At 47.6% G+C, this 17,465-nt stretch overlaps 1 protein-coding gene across 3 annotated transcripts in view; it reads left to right on the top strand.

The window, feature by feature from the left end:
• Positions 1 to 11,104, top strand: part of bcl11bb (BCL11 transcription factor B b) — a 28,480-nt gene extending 17,376 nt beyond the window's left edge. For all 3 annotated transcript variants that reach the window (XM_030109677.1, XM_030109676.1, XM_030109678.1), the window contains exon 3: positions 7,383 to 11,104. In XM_030109677.1, coding sequence (XP_029965537.1) covers positions 7,383 to 9,448 — 2,066 coding nt within the window. In that variant the 3' untranslated portion in view covers positions 9,449 to 11,104. The remainder of the gene's footprint in view (positions 1 to 7,382) is intronic.
• Positions 11,105 to 17,465: the final 6,361 nt, after the last annotated feature.

The raw sequence follows: 17,465 nt of genomic DNA, 5'->3' as shown, positions 1-17,465 counted from the left end.
TTTTTTTTTTTTTTTTTTTACTAGGAGGATTATAGCAGGTGTGAATTGTGAGTTGTAGACTATATATAAAGACCTGACTGATACTGCAAATACAAAAGTGTTTCAAAAGTCTCATAATGTGACAGGTATCAGAAAGCTGGAGGCTTGGCCCCTGCTTCACATCAACCTGAGGAGTCCGATTAAATAAAAAAAAAAAACGTTATTTTTCTCCACTCGCCTTCTTTTGTGACTTCACCTTCGTGAGCTAACAGTAATTAGATCGCTGGCAAATTGGTGTTAAATGATGTAACACTCCTCGCACTCCTCCTGCGAATCTCGCAGCCTCCGCTCCGTGTGCGAGCGCGAGGAAAACGCACCGCGTCCCCTCGTCAGCGCTAAGTAGCCACAATTAAATATTAATCTAGAGAAAGAGATGGACTAATGGTGAATCAGATCATGAGTGTTCTCTCTCTCTCTCTCCCTCCCAGCCGCTGGAATGGGCTCCAGCGCCTCGTGTGAAGTGTGTTAGGGCCGAGTTTTATTGTGAGCTGATTAGGCTGGATGGGCTTGTGTGCCACACAAGGCCGCGGTGGTATCTTCCTGTGGGCTGCTAGTTAAGTGGGACTGGCTGCTTGGCTCCGATGGGCAGAAGCCAGCTGGGAACCATTAGAGGAATTGCTGAAAGAATATCTGTCACAGGATGGTGGACCAGAAGACACAGAGCGAGCGCAGGCGCACGCACGACAAAAACGCATACATACGCGACATGCGGCGCCACATACGCATCAAACGGAGGCACAAAAGGCGCCATTGTATAGATATAATGTGGCGACATGTCAATGCACGGGACGCATCCCTGGAGACAACTGGGAAAAAGGACACACGCTTATCACAGGTTGAGATGAGCATTGTATCTCTGTGAATGGTTTTCTTTTGTTTCGTTTAATTTATCAAGGCTGAAACAATAAAGGCATATTCTCACCCCACCTTAATTAAAAAATACACACGCGCAGGCACACACACCTACCCACCCACGCAATATTCTATATACTGTTTGTATGAAATGATTGATCCAATGAAAAATTTAATAAACCCACAAAACAGAACTCACATGTCACTCTCATGTCAAAGTCAATTTCCTATTCAGTGGCGGTGAGTAGGAAATTGACTTTGTGGACAAAGTGAGAGTCCCTGAGGGGTATAACTGAAGCTCATTTGGATGTAAAACCTTAAACAAACACTGTGTGAGTCCACAAAGTCAGTCTCAGTTTCAGTGTCAAAGCAGCTTGAATTTTTTTTTTGTTTTTTTTGTCTCTCGATGCATCAGCTATCCAAGTGTTAAGCGTCTGGTTTTCCTTATCTGCTGCATCACTGCATCGTTTCTCGTCTTGCATTTATTTTCTGGAGCAATCGTGGATTTCTTTCCAGTGTCCTTCCACAGCCATGATGTTGTTTCCTTACCTGTTGCTGCATCATATTAAAATATTGCAGGAGAGGTTAAAGTGTGTGTGAAATGCAGGCGATCAGCAAAAAAACAGAGGCACATTTCCTCCTTTATTTCATCACTGTCTTTCTTTTTTCACCCGCCTCTTTCTCAGTCCTATCCTCATTTAGCCCCCCCCCTTTGCCCCCATTAATCCCCCCCTCCATCTTGCTCCTCTCTTTCTTACATCTTCTTTCAACCACAAGCACGATTGAGTGTCATCCATTTGTCAGCGTCACATGACAGACAGCAGACCCCACAAGTAAGCACACACACTACGCACACACATACACACACACACACACACACACACACACACATGCATGCAGGAGCTGGGATCGGTTAGGAGCTGATGGCGATGAGTCAGGCTTAGAGAAATGCCACAGAGGGCTTAGCTAATGCACTTTATGGAGCTCCCTTTTTCTTTTCATCCCCTCGTTTTTTTCTTCTCTTCTGTCTGTGTTTGCTCCCTCTTTCTCGCTCTTTGTCCCGGAACCCGAGCCAAACGTCGTAGCTCTTTACTGACACAGAGGTCTCGCCGGTTGTCCTCCTGGGCCCGGCCGCCGTGCCCTCATCTCATGGCGGCAACGTGCTACATGAGAGCCTTCTCCACTCATGCGTTGTTGTGCAGCTGGACTTACTGCAGTGTGTGTGTGTGTGTGTGCGTTCTTGTGATCAAGTTGTCAGAGATACCTGATCCCTTTTATTGTTCATTTGACCCACATCCCAGGAGGCATGAGGGTCAGGGTGGAGTACCCAGATATCCTGTGCAGGTGTCTGGTCCGGGCAGGTAGAGCAGGAGGAGGAAAACATTCGGAGCCAAATTAAAGAGTTAGATAACAGGAGGTCAGACAGTGAAAGAATCAATGTTTGGATCCCGCACACTTCTGGGAGTACTGTTGCTTTAAATTCAGCTGGTCATATTGGCCACACATACACACACACACACACACAGATGTATATGGTTAGGAGGCTGAAGCTGGTTCGAGTTAGCGTGGAGCCAGCCACACTGTGTGAGAGCCTTACCCCCCGCCTGCTGCTGCCACCCTCTGCAGCCTCTCTGCTCACTCCTCTCTCTCCTTCCACCTCCTTCGTGTGACGGCCCGCCGCCGCTCGCCACGGCCGCGGTTTGCCGTCCGAGCTCCCATACGCAGCCGACCCGCGTAGGGCCCCCGTGTTTCCTGATTAGCCTCCCACCCTCCGTGACAAACGGGCCATCAGGGCAGAGGGGGAGATGGGAGAGGGAGGGGGGGGGGGGGGGGGGGCAGAGGAGGAGAAGGCAGCGCCGGGATGAGTGGGAGGAGGAGAGGAGCGGCGGCGCTGAGGGTGGGTGGGGGCAAGGTGGTGAGGTGAGGAGGCTGGGACCCCTGGGGACCCCGAGATCACAGCCATGCTAATGAGGAGCTGCTTTGCCAGCAGCGGAGGTGTCAGCTAACCCCTGACAGGTGCACACGCGCGCACTCCCACAGTCTGCACCGGTGTGTGTGTGCGTGCGTGCGTGCACGGGAGGGGTAGCAGAGAGGAGGAGCTGCCGGGGCAGGTTTGCGTCCCAGTGGCCTCGCCTGCAGGCGGCTTTGTTCCGTATGCAAATCTGTCACCGCGGCTTTCTGTCGCCCTTGATGGAATGTTGGAACGGTGCAGCTAACCTGAACTCCAGGAATGCTGCAGCGCGCATGCACACGCACACGCACACGCATGCGCGACACCCGCTGTAGCACATCCTGCTCATCCCCTTGTTAACAGCAAACACCTGCAGTGGCCTTTTCCGTTTCCGCTGTTTCTGCACCAGAGCGCCGTCGCTTCGCGCTCGCTCTTTTGTTCAGTCCGGAGCTGCCGCTTGCCTGCTGAATGTGGTTACAGACGCGAGGCTGGAGGGGCCGGCATTCAACTGCTACTTATTTTCAATTATGATTTATATTTCCCTGAGCTTTGTGAGAGTTAATTTGGCATCAGTGAGCATTCATTATCATCCACTCGCTGTTCGCTGTCAGCTGAGACCACGCTCTCTTTTGCCCATCTCGTCGAAGGCCGAGCTTGTGGAATTTTGTTATTCTTCCCGTGGTCTTATTATAAGTCCTTCTGGATTAATGAGTCTGATAAAAGCCCCAAAATGTAAGTGCAATGTAAATGGAGGGAGCCCAGGCTCTGAACTGTAAATCAGACTCAGGCTGAAGAGTAAATTCTCTTATTAAACTCAAGTCCACATGTCTGCGCCGAGCGCCTGGCGTCGACGTCAGTCCTGCCAACCTCACACCGACTTCTCTGCTTTGGCCATATGCAAACAGTCAATACCATGGCTCCCCTTCATTCACTGGCATTTTGTTTGTACTTTTTAAGGCAAAATAATGGCTATAAAAGGCAATCTGGAAAGAATAAAATCTGATGTAAAGCTCAGATCTTGGTCCCTGAAGACTGGGTTAATTGGCCCGGTGGTTTTGTAAAAAAAAAAAAAAAAAAAAACAACCCAGGAGAGAGGGAGAGCATTATTACTGGCCTACCTCAGCTCCACGCATGTGCCAATGTTTTAATAACTTCCTCCAGGCCTCCTGGCCCTTAGCCCTCCTCGTTTTGTTTCACAGGACAAAGAGCTGCCCTCCTAAGCTGGTCCCAGTTTAGCATTGTACCGCTGTGTTTCATGGGAAAGTCTGCCAGAGCGAACACCTGGGCGGAAAAATAACTACTAGTCTCTTAAAGGTGAATCCTAATATGCTGCAAACATTTATAGACAGTGGTATTTCTGCGGCGAAATGACAAAGAGCAGCGAAAACGCAGTGTACCGCACCACCGAGTCCGACTGCGACTCCATTTTATTTAACCTCTCATCTCAGTCTCATTCACACTAAACACACACACACACACACACACACACACACACACACACACACACACACACACACAGAGGAATACATGTTCATATGGTGTGCCGGAGTAAATTGGGCGATTAGGTCCAGCATCAGTGACGGCGCGGTGAGGAGAATGTAACTCTTCTAACTGGTAGTTGACCTTGGCGGTCAGCGGTGGAGGGTTCCCTGAATGTGTGTCAGGCAGACGATTGTAATTACCTCAAACTGAAGCATGACACGGCCCGCCGTGATTCTTTAATGAAGGCTTTTACTGGCCGGAGCGCTGAGCAGGGACACTCGCTCAGCGTGTGTGCAAGCCTGCGTGCGAGGGGGATGTCTGCAACTCACTGTGTGTGTGTGTGTGTGTGTGTGTGTGTGTGTGTGTGTGTGTGTGTGTGTGTGTAGGAGCGTTTGTCCGTGCCTTGCGACTGTCTCTGATGCTACACATGAGAGGAAGTTTTGCAGCCTGCAGGTTTGAGGTTTTTTTACAGTTTGCTTTTCTGTCAGTCAGAGAGAGAAAAATCCAAATTTGGGCAACTGAAAGAAATACAGGTGGGAGTGAGTGCGATCGCTCGAGAGAACTGTCAGTCGAAGTCACAAAGCAAGCAAATCCCACATGATCCCACGTGTCCCTCGAGACCCCTGTCTATCTATCTATCTATCTATCTATCTATCTATCTATCAAAAAATAAATATCAATCTATTATTTTATTATTAATTTGATTGTATTACATAATGCGTGCCTTTGACAAGTATTTTCTAAAGATTAAGATAGCGTCTGTCTATCTATCTATTGTCATCCCCCCCCCCCCCCCCCCCCCCCCCCCCCCCCCCCCCGATCACACACTCGCTCGCTTGTTTGGAAAGTTGATGAAATTTGTCTTTGGCCGTCATTAAGCAGCAGCCATCAGCTGCCACTCTATTAGCTGCCACGCTTCCTTTAACAACATATGGCACGTCTGTGTAAGATATGACAAGATGCAAATGTGTTGCTGTAGTGGTGGGGTGGGGGTGGGGGTGGGGGTGGGGGGGGTTGGGGTTGTGTAGCTCGTATTGACGAGGCCACGCTTGGAGACAAAAATGTGGATAAAGTGAAGGCGGACCATGAAAAAAAAAAAAAAAAAGAAGAAGAAGAAGAAGAAGAAACTCACTTTGAAAGATGGAGGGAGATTCATCAATCCCTCTCCCAATCTCACGTCTTCATTTAATATTGATCCCTGTGTGTTGATGAGATTATACAGCTCCCAAGTCTATAGACCTAACTTGGTCCCTGGGGGCATGCAGATAGCCTGTGTGTGTGTGTGTGTGTGTGTGTGTGTGTGTATGTGTAAATGAATCTATGCATACCCGAGCACGTCTGGTCCTTAAAGTCCCTCCACCTCTCTTCTTACCCCCTCTCCTCCTCCCCTCGCCTTCCCTCTCTCGCTCTCTTCTCCTCGTCCAAGCTGTTAAGCTGTCCAGCTCTCGGCTGCCAAGCGGCCGTGTGAAGCTTAGCCAAACTAAACACGGGCAGGCAGCCCGCCACTCGCCCCACGCATACACACAGACGTACACACGCAAACGCATTTAAAAAAAAAAAGAAGAAAAAAAAACATCCCCGTGCATCCTCCGCGCACGTGAACAAACGCGCGCTTCCACACAAACACAAGTGGCGAGAGTCAGGCCGTGTCCCGCCCCACACACAAGCAGTGCGAGTGACGGCTACACCAGAGCCTCGCTAATAGCAGAGGAAAACAGACAGAATCAGTAAATGAGCCCCTCATTAACTTTTTCTGACCCTCTCTCCCCTGGGGAAAGCCAAACCAATCACGCCGCCAAATCAGCTTCCTGTACGAGACACTGATCCAACATCAGCTTTCGCTCATCTGTTCCACACGATCCGAGCATGTGTGTGTGTGTGTGTGTGTGTGTGTGTGTGTGAATTTACGACTGTTTGGAGGTGTGCAGCGAGAGAGAGAGAGAGAGAGAGAGAGAGAGACGGGAGACGGAGAGGGGAAAAGTGAGAAGGAAATATTCCTGGGCTTGTATCAGTGTCTGCGTGTGTGTTTTACATTCCATAACAGAGGATGGCTTTGAGGCAGTCGGCCATCTTGAGGACTCTTTGCTTGATCACATAAAACTTTTGGGCAGGGGCAACTTCCCCGTCTCTGTTTTGCCCCTCGGGGCTCCGGGCGTTGGGACCACCGTACCAACTCGACTCCACTTGCGGTAGCCGCTGATGATAAAGTAGATGCAGATGCCTCGCGAGCAAACAGGAGACCGTGGAAATGCCTCTCCAGCGCGAGCCTGTGTTGAATTAGATCAGGCCCGACCGAGGCTCTCTTTATGAGTCACAAGCAGACTGACAGGGCCGTGCCACGGTGACTGATAGATTCATTTGGCCTTATTAAGTCGCACAATTTAAAGGGGCAATTTGTCAGTGTGTGACACACAGTTTTGTGTGTGTGTGTGTGTGTGTGTGTGTGTGTGTGTGTGTGTGTGTGTGTGTGTGTGTGTGTGTGAGACCCACAACAGATAGCTTTATTGTGCTCATTATTTCAGCTGTGACGTCGAGCGTTATTTAATGCGGATTCAGTATTAAGACTGGAAAGGTCTTTGCTGTTCACACCTCATCTTTTGAGCATCTTCCTGTCTCTCTGTGTCGGATCGCACATCTCAGCCCTGTACTCCCCCCCCCGCTGCTCCCAGCCCCCACTTCTCATATTTCCCTTTTTCCCCTATCGGTGTGTTCTTTTCCACTGCTGCCTCCCCTGTCCCCATATGGAAATGACAGAGTAGACGAGATGGATCTGTATATTAAAGCCTCGCTGACATTAGAATTAGCATAATGTGTTGTGGCCTGAGGGCAGTACCTGCCACCTGCATTAGCCTGTAGACACACATCCTGCTTGTGCGTCTGTTTTATACTCAAGGATTCACTGAAACACACAAACACACAAGCACTCAAACCTAATGTGACTGTTAATTCAGAGTAGAGATAAATTTTTCTGAATGTAAATAAACTATGGTGATTTTAGATGCTTTTGCCTTGGATGTATTTTTTTTTTTTTAACAGTTTTCTTTCTCTTGGCCCACAGATAAAGATGAGCCGTCCAGCTACATCTGTACTACCTGCAAGCAGACCTTCACCAGTGCGTGGTTCCTGCTCCAGCACGCCCAGCACACTCACGGCATCCGCATCTACCTGGACAACCACCTCGCCAACTGCTCGCTCACTCCCCGCATGGCTCTGCCTCCGCCCCCGGGAGCCGACGCCCTGCCTCGCTCCCCTCTCCCCACTTTCCTCGGCGACACCAACAACCCGTTCCACCTCCTCCGCATGGCAGCGCCCCTGCTCAGGGAACACCCCCCTCCTCCGGGGTACATCGAGACCAGACTCCCCGCAACGCCGCCCTTTGTCAGCCCGCCGCCTCCCCCCAGACCACCTCTAGAGCGGCTTGGCCCAGAGGAAATGGGGCTGCTGTCACAGCACCCCAGTGCCTTTGAGAGGGTAATGCGGATGACCCCCATGGAGCCCCCCTCCATGGACTTCTCCCGTCGGCTGAGGGAACTGGCGGGCAACACAACAAATAATGGCGGACCGACACCTCCTCTGTCTCCCAACCGCGTGCCGCCCATGCACCGCCTGCTGAGTCCGACGCTTTTCCAGCCCGGTGCCAAGCCCCCGTCATTTCTCACCTATGCCCCACAGCCGCCGACCTCTCAGGGGGGACACGGTTCCTCCAGCCCCCCTGACTCGCAGGGTCAGGGCCAGGCCCAGGGGAAGGCCAAATCCTGCGAGTTCTGCGGGAAGATCTTCAAGTTCCAGAGTAATTTGATCGTACACAGACGCAGCCACACGGGGGAGAGGCCGTACAAGTGTCATCTATGCGATCACGCCTGTTCTCAGGCCAGCAAGCTCAAAAGGCACATGAAGACGCATATGCACAACAAGTCCGGGTCCATGAGTGGCTCCTCCGAGCAGGGAAACCGAGAGGATGGAGACGAGGGCGAAGACAAGAACAGGGAGGGTGATCCAAGGGGAATGGGGTTGGACAATGAGGAAGAGGAAGACGAAGAGGAGGAAGAAGAGGAGGAGGAGGAGGAAGAGGAGGAAGAACTGAGAAATGGGAGCCGGCCAGATTCCAACTTGAGCGAGGACTCGCAGGAGTTCGGCCAGAACAGGGAGAATGGCCCGAGGCAGTCTCCTGTCGAGAAGCACCCCAGCAGTGATAGAGTAAATGACAGTGGCGGGGTGGGCATCATGCACCCTTACAACCATCTGGACAATCACCTGAGACTTAACCCCAACAAGAGGGGCTTGGAGCGACAGCCGAACGGAGACGGCGAAGAGAGGGGAGACGCCGAGAGGCAAGCAGAGAACGAGAGGGAACTGCAGAGAGAGCGAGAAGAGCAGGAGGTCCAGAGGCCTGTGATGAACGGCAGGATCAGTGTCTCTGAAGCGGAGTCCTTCCCCGGGCTGTTCCAGCGCCGGCCCACCCCCATCACCAGCCCAAGCCCTTCCAATAACAAGAGGATCAAAATAGAGAAAGAACAACTGGAAATCCCCCCAACCATACCGCTCATCTCCCCGGAAAACGTCTACTCCCAGCTCCTGGCTGGCTATGCCGCGTCGCGCCACTTCATCAGAGAACCTTTCCTGGGATTCCCTGATTCCCGTCACTCGCCGTTCGCCACCTCTTCCGAGCATTCCTCCTCGGAGACGGGCAGCCTCCGCTTCTCCACCCCGCCCGGCGAGCTGATGGAAGGCGGCAGTGCCTCAGGGCGCAGCGGCAGCAGCACCCCTCACCTCCTGCGGGGGCCCGGACCCGGCAGACCCCCGAGCTCTAAAGAGAGGAGGAATGACACCTGCGAGTACTGCGGGAAGGTGTTCAAAAACTGCAGCAACCTGACGGTGCACCGGCGCAGCCACACGGGCGAGCGGCCCTACAAGTGCGACCTGTGCAGCTACGCGTGCGCCCAGAGCTCCAAGCTGACGCGACACATGAAGACCCACGGGCAGTTCGGAAAGGAGGTGTACCGCTGCGACATCTGCCACATGCCCTTCAGTGTCTACAGCACGCTGGAAAAACACATGAAGAAGTGGCACGGCGAACACTTGATGGCCAGTGAGGTCAAACTGGAGCAAGCAGACAGAGGTTAAGCCAGCTACCATTAACTATACAGCCGACACAAACACTCCCTCACAAAAAACGTTAAAGATAAACAAACAAAACAAGAAAAGAGCACCCATACAGGAACTCACAAATCCCTATAACCACTTCTTTAACAATGGGGCTTGGCTGGATAATCCCTCTTTTAAAAAAAAAAAAAAAAAAAAAAAATTGAGATTGATCGATGTTCATCTTTTTTTCTTGTCACAAAAAACTGCCACCTGAGAATATAAATAAAGGGAAAACTTTAATGAGAACTTGTCTGGAATAACCAACTTGGTATTTCTTGGCAAACTGAGGATTTTATCAGTTAGGAATCCATGGAGCCTTTCTACTGTGCAATAATTTCTGTATTTATTGGATTTTTGTAATGATATTTGGCATGTGCAGGTACATCTTTGTGGGGTTTCATATGGAGTTAGTTTTGAAATGTGCTAAAAATACAATTTTTTTTTTTCTAAAAGACGATAAATGAAAACAAGTCACCCTCCACATGTTTTTTTTTTTTCCTTTAAGGAAGCTTATTATCATGTAGAGTAAAATTGTGTGAAGCAGTTAGCTTTTAAAAGTTGAATTAAAATTGTTTTCTATATCGACTGCAGCAGCGGACTACAATCCATTCCCTCAAACAGGCCTAAAGCACTGAATGTCAGCCTGACAATAAAACACCAAGCTGGATTTTAAAAATCCAACATTATCTTTAAGACCTGATAAGTTACCATTAATTTATTCAGGGAGTGTTGCCCCTTTTTAAACATAAATGCAGTTACTGTATTACTGTCCCTGCTTCACTGAGGACATAAATAATGGTTGCACTTAATGGAAACACCCTTAACTGATGCTCAGTACATTCCCGTTGTAGGATTAAACCACCATATTTAATACCTTGAATAAGTTAAGACTACTTGTGATTAATGTGAGAAGGAGAATGGTCCTGTTTATGGTTTTGTAAATATATTGTTTTTTGTTTTTTTTTTTTCCTTAAATATGCTAAAGTAGCCCTGACTGACCCTGAAAGATGGCCCAAAACTAAACAATCAGACGACCAGCTGCTTGCATCCTCCACAGTATACGTTAAATGTAACTACCATACATAATTGCTTTATCAGGCCCCTTTGATTACCTCCCCCACAATCCCATCCCATGTGTGCTTACTCAAAGAAAATTTTGTTCAAGCAAAGCTACTTGTAGTATTGTAACACTTTCTGAGTCCTCCTCGATCTCTCCCCCCCCCCACCCCCCACCGTTGTTGTTGGCGTGGCAGCTCTCTCCGACCCAGGCTGACTTCCTGCGTCCCCCCCTCAGGATCCCACCGAACAGGTTCAAATGAAATTCATATCAATATGTGTTAGCGTGTGTTCTCCTCGCCGCAGCCTGCTCTAAGCCTCTCTCCGCCGGCGTCTTTTCACAGTTCACTAGCTCAGATTCATGCATTAGAGCGGCTTTTAAAAGGAAGCCTGTTCATTCGTCTCACAAAGTGATATGGGTTTAACTCCCAGTAACAGATTTTGAGACAGTGTGCATGTTCGTGTCTTTTGGGGATTACGCTTTTTATTTTCTGCATCGTTCATCCTGAAATGAATCTGGTGCAAAAAAAAAAAAAAAAAAAAAAACGTAGGGGAGGGGGCATATGAGTTATGATAATTTTGAGCACAGCTGCACTAGGGGAAGGCCGAGCGACCTTGAGTAGGGGCTATTCTTATAGCAAAAATGAAAGATTGGAATTGAGAAATGATGAAGAAGTGTGAGAAAGGAATGGAGGGAGAGGGAGCAGGACCTTGACCAGGGAGAATAGTCATTCAAATGAAATTGGAAGCATATGAAAAGTGTTTTTTTTTTTTGATACCCAAATGCACATCTACTGGCCACATCTTATAACGGGCCATCAGAGTGAGACAGAGTGAGCGTGAGAGGGAGAGAGGCAGCGAAGCCACATGAAAGGAGATTGAGACTACATTTTTCATTTTAATACTGCAGTTCTCAATCATCAAAATCGCTGTCACTTGAAAGTTTGACCTGCTATTATGGCCTATTGTGAGGGTTTTTTATCTGTGCCACTTTGTTTTGATAGAAAAAGAAAATTTACTGTACCTTGAATGCAAATTCCTCTTTTTTGCGATTCTTTTGAAAAAAGGAAATGCTGTTGAGGTCACAAGAGCCCTCCATAAGCTATTCAGTTACCATGTAGTTCAATGTATTTCAGTGAATTAACATGAAAAGCGGGGTTGGCTGAAGAGCTACTCTCAGCTTGCTTACACATGTTGACGCATGAGTGCAGAAATCAAGGTCCCGTTGTAAATGCACAGTGTTTTCATTCCCGGAGAACTCGGCTCAGAGTCAGGCCGAAATGAGCCATCCAACTATGAACACGCTGAAATAATGAACAACGGAGAACCCCGCAGAGCCCAGATCACACACGGACATCGAGTCTTACGATATGTTTACAGTGTTGAAGTACGCCATTTATGAAATACTCTGTGTAAGTGTTGAAAATGATAATAAAAGTATTGTTTTCTCAAATGTTCTTTTTAATGATTTGAATGCCATAGCCGTTTTGTATGAGTATCCTGGTGGAGGGATTTTATCTACATGAATATGTTTCTGTATGATTACTTGTTCACTGTATGGACGATTGTTTTTTTTTTTTTAATGTAATATTGCAGATTCATGCCAGATTATTATTTTTTCTAAAACAATGATGCCATTATTGACTTTTGGCGTCATCATCTTATATTTTTGGTATGTTTTTTTTTTTTTTTTTTTCCTTTTCTGGAACTGAATTTCCTTTTGTTGGTTTGGTGAAGCCATCCTTCATGGATGTAAAACAAAATGTTTAAAAAAAGATGAGAGGAATGAACCTAAAGGGAGAACCTTCGGCAGGGGAAAAAAACACAATGGTTTGCGCAGGAATGCTTTTCCAAATCACTTTTATGAGACTTTCATGGACATTACTTTTCCTTTTTGTTATCGCTGTTTTTTTCCTCATGGTTGGTTGAAGGTCTTGTGATGGCACTTACAGCTGTAATTTTAAATACATTTTCATATTTCACTTTTCACAACTTTCACTCTTACACTCTTTGTACAAAATAGTTTCCTTGTTCCTTTTTTTCCGGGAGGGGGGTGGGAGTGCATCATTGTGGAAAAAAAAAAAAGAAAAAAAAAGTGAATTCAGAACAGTACACATCTGCTGTTTTGAACATATATGTATTTTTGTAATGTGTTGAAAAATCAATACAAGAAAGCCAACACTTCAATAAATGTTGCAATTGCTCTATGATTCAACCGACTTTCCCCTCTGATTATTGCCTGATTATTCGTTTTCTTTTCTTGCTAAACACTGAAGTCACTCACTCATCCACTCACACACACACACATCAGTGGGGGTTTTTTGCAGTGCAAGGCATTCTCATATGTACCTCATTTACATGCCAGTAGTACAAGTGAAAACACATTGTTTTTGTTCCAGAATTGTTTCAAATTTACACAGAAACGTTTTGAAAATGATGCCCGTTTACACACTGAAAATGATGTAGCTGGACACAAGACCATGAGTGTGTGCAGCGAGCAATGTGGGCAACTTTAAAACAACCAAGTCTGAAGACGACATGGCCTGGGAGTCATGTCACCCTGGAAGCCACTTTCATTGTTATCTATGGTAAACAATGTTTCCACCTTCCATATGAAGATGGTTGGCTGAGTGTTTCCCAGAAAGTTGCGTTTTCGCCCAATTGGCACAGCGTGAGTTATTTCCAAAAAGTTAAACTGTGTTGGAATGGCGCTTTGTCCCGGCTGTACTCTGCCATTAATCTGTTTTCAGAACCCAGCGGCCCTGAGACGAGTAAAGAGCAGGAGACGATGGACGGATGGATAATTCAGTCAGACTTGATGATTTGGCTAGAAAGGTGTCTTCAAATATCCACTCTTAATTTTGCACATTGCGGATTTTAAATTGCACAAGTGCAAGTATTAAAACGTCTTCTAAATTGAAACAAGATTACGGCCGCACCTACCGAACATGCCCAGCCTGAAAAAAGAAAGCTTTGACCAGATGAGACACAAGCTCGGCATGTTTTGTGGTTTCCGCCTCGGGGACTTCCTGGAGGCCGCGATGTGGAGCTGCAGCGAAACTGTTATATCACACCTCCCTCAACCGTGTCGTCCGTTAATTGTCTACTCCTCTTTCAACTAACTGCCACCGAGACGTGAGCTGCGCCGCTGACCAGAAACTGATTTCAGTCTTTCTTCAATCATGAGTTGACTGCATGTCATCGAAACAGAAACTTTTGCAGTTTTGTTTTTCCTTCTCCTGGATGGACGAGCAACTTCAAAACCGTGGCAGTGGTGTCAATACACTCTATAAGTGATGCACACTCGCTGTAATTTCATGTTGTTTTTTTTTAATCTCCGCGCTGTGCCTTGTGTTATGAGAAAATTGTAAGAATCCAAAAAAAAAAAAAAAAAGATCCCTTGTACAGTTGAAAGTGACTCATATCGTCTGATCACATTTGGAAATCTCTGCAGTCGACAAGTGGATTATGTGGCGGAGTGAGCGCCAGACAGAATATTGTATATTTACTCATTCGCAGCGAGCAAAAGCCTTCTTGTGGTCGCAACACTGTGCGCAGCAAATATGAGAACGTACACAGACGCTAACCGGTGTTAAATCATGACTTTTAGACGGCGAACGCAGGGCTTGTTGGTTTTAAGGTCACATTTGGGGAAAATGAAGATCGTCTACTATAATGCCTAAATCCTCAAATCTTTTTTCTAAGTACAGATGACTGGATCTCTCCAGTCTGTCACAGTTGACATTTTTATGATTGAAATTCAAGAAATACCCATCAAGTTGTCAGTGAAGAATCCTGATATCTTGCAGCTATTTGGCCAAACATTGTTGAGACAAGACGAGACACAGACGGATAGTAAAAAAAAAAAAAAAAAAAAAATCCTGAAAATAGGTTTTAATATCATGTTGCAATGCCAGCATATGGATTTGGAAGAAGGAGCAGCTTCCTACATGTATCTTCAGAGACGAGTGCTGGCACTCTTCGTTTGTTCCTATAGAAAATAATGCCCTGACAATGTGACTCACTGGTTTTATTTATGAAGGTAGGTAGCTGTTGACGGTCTCACGCTTCATAAATGAATCCTGGCATGAGTGCAGGGACCCATCAGGTATTTCTTGATACGAGGCCAACAGCAGTCTGTCCTCACTTGAGCCTCCAGGCCGTTGGATAGCATGACAGAAAAGAGTGCGTGTGCGGCGGCTCAAAACGGAGAGATCAAGAATAAAAAGTTGGAACAATAATTGGGCGGAGATTGAAGGAGGAAAGAACAGGAAGAAAAAAATAAGTGTTTGTCGAGAGTGGGTCTGTGTGAGAAAGTCAAGGGAGGAGGAATTTCTAGGGTTTGCCACAAGCCACTGATTCATTTGGTATCTTAAAGTTATGAATTGTTTAATTAAAAATTAGGATTATTACTGAAATAAGTTACAAGCTGCCAACACATGGTTGTGTGGATGATCTGGTGTTTATAAATCCAATTGTGTACATGTGTGTGTTTATGCGCAGCCTCATTTTACCATCTGGGTGGGTTCCCAAACCCGGACTCGCAGCAGAACTCGTGTGGGGTCCGACCTCCAGTGGGCGCCACCATGTTTTAGAATTTCAAAGGTGCAGCTGTGGTCAGAGAGGAAAGGTTGCAGGTTAGGGCGAGTTGTGATGGTTGAGGTTAGAGTGAAGGGAAAGGCGATGCATTACGTCAAAGAGCAGGACTCACAAGCATTGGTGTGGCGGCGTGTGTGTGTGTGTGTGTGTGTGTGTGTGTGTGTTCCTGCCTGAAGACTGACATTGCGTGCCACGCTGGTGATGGTCAGTGGAAATGTGTGTGTGGAAAAGACGTCACATTCCCACAGCTCTGCACATACGTAAAGCTAGACAGTGGTTGATACGTATCAGTATTTTGAATTTTAAGCAGGGGCATATGAGCGATTCAAGATACTTCAATTGAAAAACTTGATAAAGAATTTGTGTTTTTACAGAATTTTTTTCCACAGAATTATCTGAACTCTTTTCTAAAAAGTGTATTTCCCACTACAATGTGCATTTGCTGTCACTTTTGTTCATAGAATGTCCGAAAGGTACATTTAATATAATCTTTAACACATTTTTCTCATATAAAACTGCTTGTTTGCAAATACAGTGGTGTATTTATCTACCTAAATTATAAACCCGCTTCCAGCCACAAGCAGCTTTTTGTGCTTTTTAGCTTTGTGTTTATACAAAACTGTCATTTTCAATAAAGGGCTATTCTCCATATAATCAGAGGTCCCACAAGAGTGTGTGTTCACGGACCCATCCCGGTCGTTTTTATGCCACCAGCCCATTTTGCGCCGCTCACATGTGACATGAGGTTACAGAGCTCTCCTCTGAGAACCCCCCCCGTGTGAGAAAAGTGGCCTGGAGGCCCGCTGGTGACGAGCTGCCGTTTCCTCCCCGGCAGAGAGCGCCGGGCAGAGCCCTCCGGTCACAGACAGAGAGTCGCGGAGCTGGAGATGGGAAATCACTGGTTTGGAGAAAAACCACGTCTTCGGGGAACAGGGTGTCAGCAGGGACTGCGGCCCAAAGTCCCGGGCCACACAGGACCACAAGGCCGCCGCGGATCCCCCACTTTCCACTGGATCACAGGGCTCAGGCCCCGCCGGCCTCTCTGTAGATATCCAGTTACTAATCTGCCGGCCCCGACCGGCAGCCGGTCACATGACGCCGGCCGCCCAAAGAGCCGACCGGGCTTCACCCCGCGACACGGCGACCAGAGTAAATCCAGCCCAGCTGGCCGCTCCCTGGGAACAAGTGGGAAGGAAAAAAGAAGTGGAAAGAAACGGGGAAGCCGTCGGCGGGGAGAAGGGAAGGGAGGGCAGCTTAGGAGGGCGGTCAGGAGACAGAGAGCGCTGTGGTCGAGCGTGGTCAGTCAACAGCTGTGGCCCGAGGAGGATTCTCTCTTCTGGGAGAATGTGACCCAAAGGAACAAAGACTTTGTGGTGGTGTTGAGTGTGTAACTAAAGGACAGGAAATGCTGACTTTTTTTTTATTTTTTTAAACACTGAGGCCACTCAGTGGGAGGTTTTGGTCATTTAAAGCATCGCCGTGATGTCAGGCGTCACACTGCACTCGTCTCAAAGCAGAAATGACAACCTTTGGTTGCTGTAATTACCTCTTTTCTGTTCCGGCTATGTTGAAAGTTCGGGAGAACTGGGATCTATTGTTTCACAATTAGACATTATTGTTTGATTAAGGTCTTTGAATCGCAGACAATACTTCGATAAACACATCGAGACACCGGATGTAATTGTCCTGAACAGAGATTTTCTGACTGGTGGTTTTTCAGCCAGTGGTCCATGACTCCACAAACCCTTTAAACCACTGGCTGTCACCCCATTATGGAGACACGTCCAAGCAAAACATTTATTTATCTCTGCATTCCAGCCACACCCTCGCTGTCTTCATATTCAAGTCTTCTTCATTTTCCTCTCCGTGACTCCGTCTGACTGTTAAACACTGCGCTCCTTTGTTTTCTGCCTCTCTCTCTTCTTGTCCCTCCACTATGTTCGGTTCAGTCCAGATAAACTGTCTTTACCCAGAAACTGCTCTCTCTCGCCTTCCAGTCTCCTCCCTCCGTTTTCCAGACAAACTCTCTCCTCCACCTCTCTCCTCCCCTCTGTCCCACTGTCAGCGTCATTCCGCCGGTGTCAGACCTCCCAGGTGGGCCCAGACACAGGTAGATCGCTGCCGCGGCGGGGAAGCTTCTCCCGCGCCGGCTTCCTGACGCCCGACCTGCCCCCCCACGCACACTCACACACTGGAACACCTCGCCTCAGGGGGGTCAGTGTCATTGTTGACATTGGACACATGCTCGTCGTGGTGCAATATTAAATCTTCTCATTTGATTTGGACTGTAATTATGTCGTAAAAACAAACTGGCTGTGAAGCCGTGGCCCGCCAGTGTGAT

The sequence above is a fragment of the Salarias fasciatus genome, chromosome 15, assembly GCF_902148845.1.
Source record: "Salarias fasciatus chromosome 15, fSalaFa1.1, whole genome shotgun sequence".
Lineage (NCBI taxonomy): Eukaryota > Metazoa > Chordata > Actinopteri > Blenniiformes > Blenniidae > Salarias > Salarias fasciatus.
This window is presented reverse-complemented; position numbering and strand designations above follow the sequence as displayed.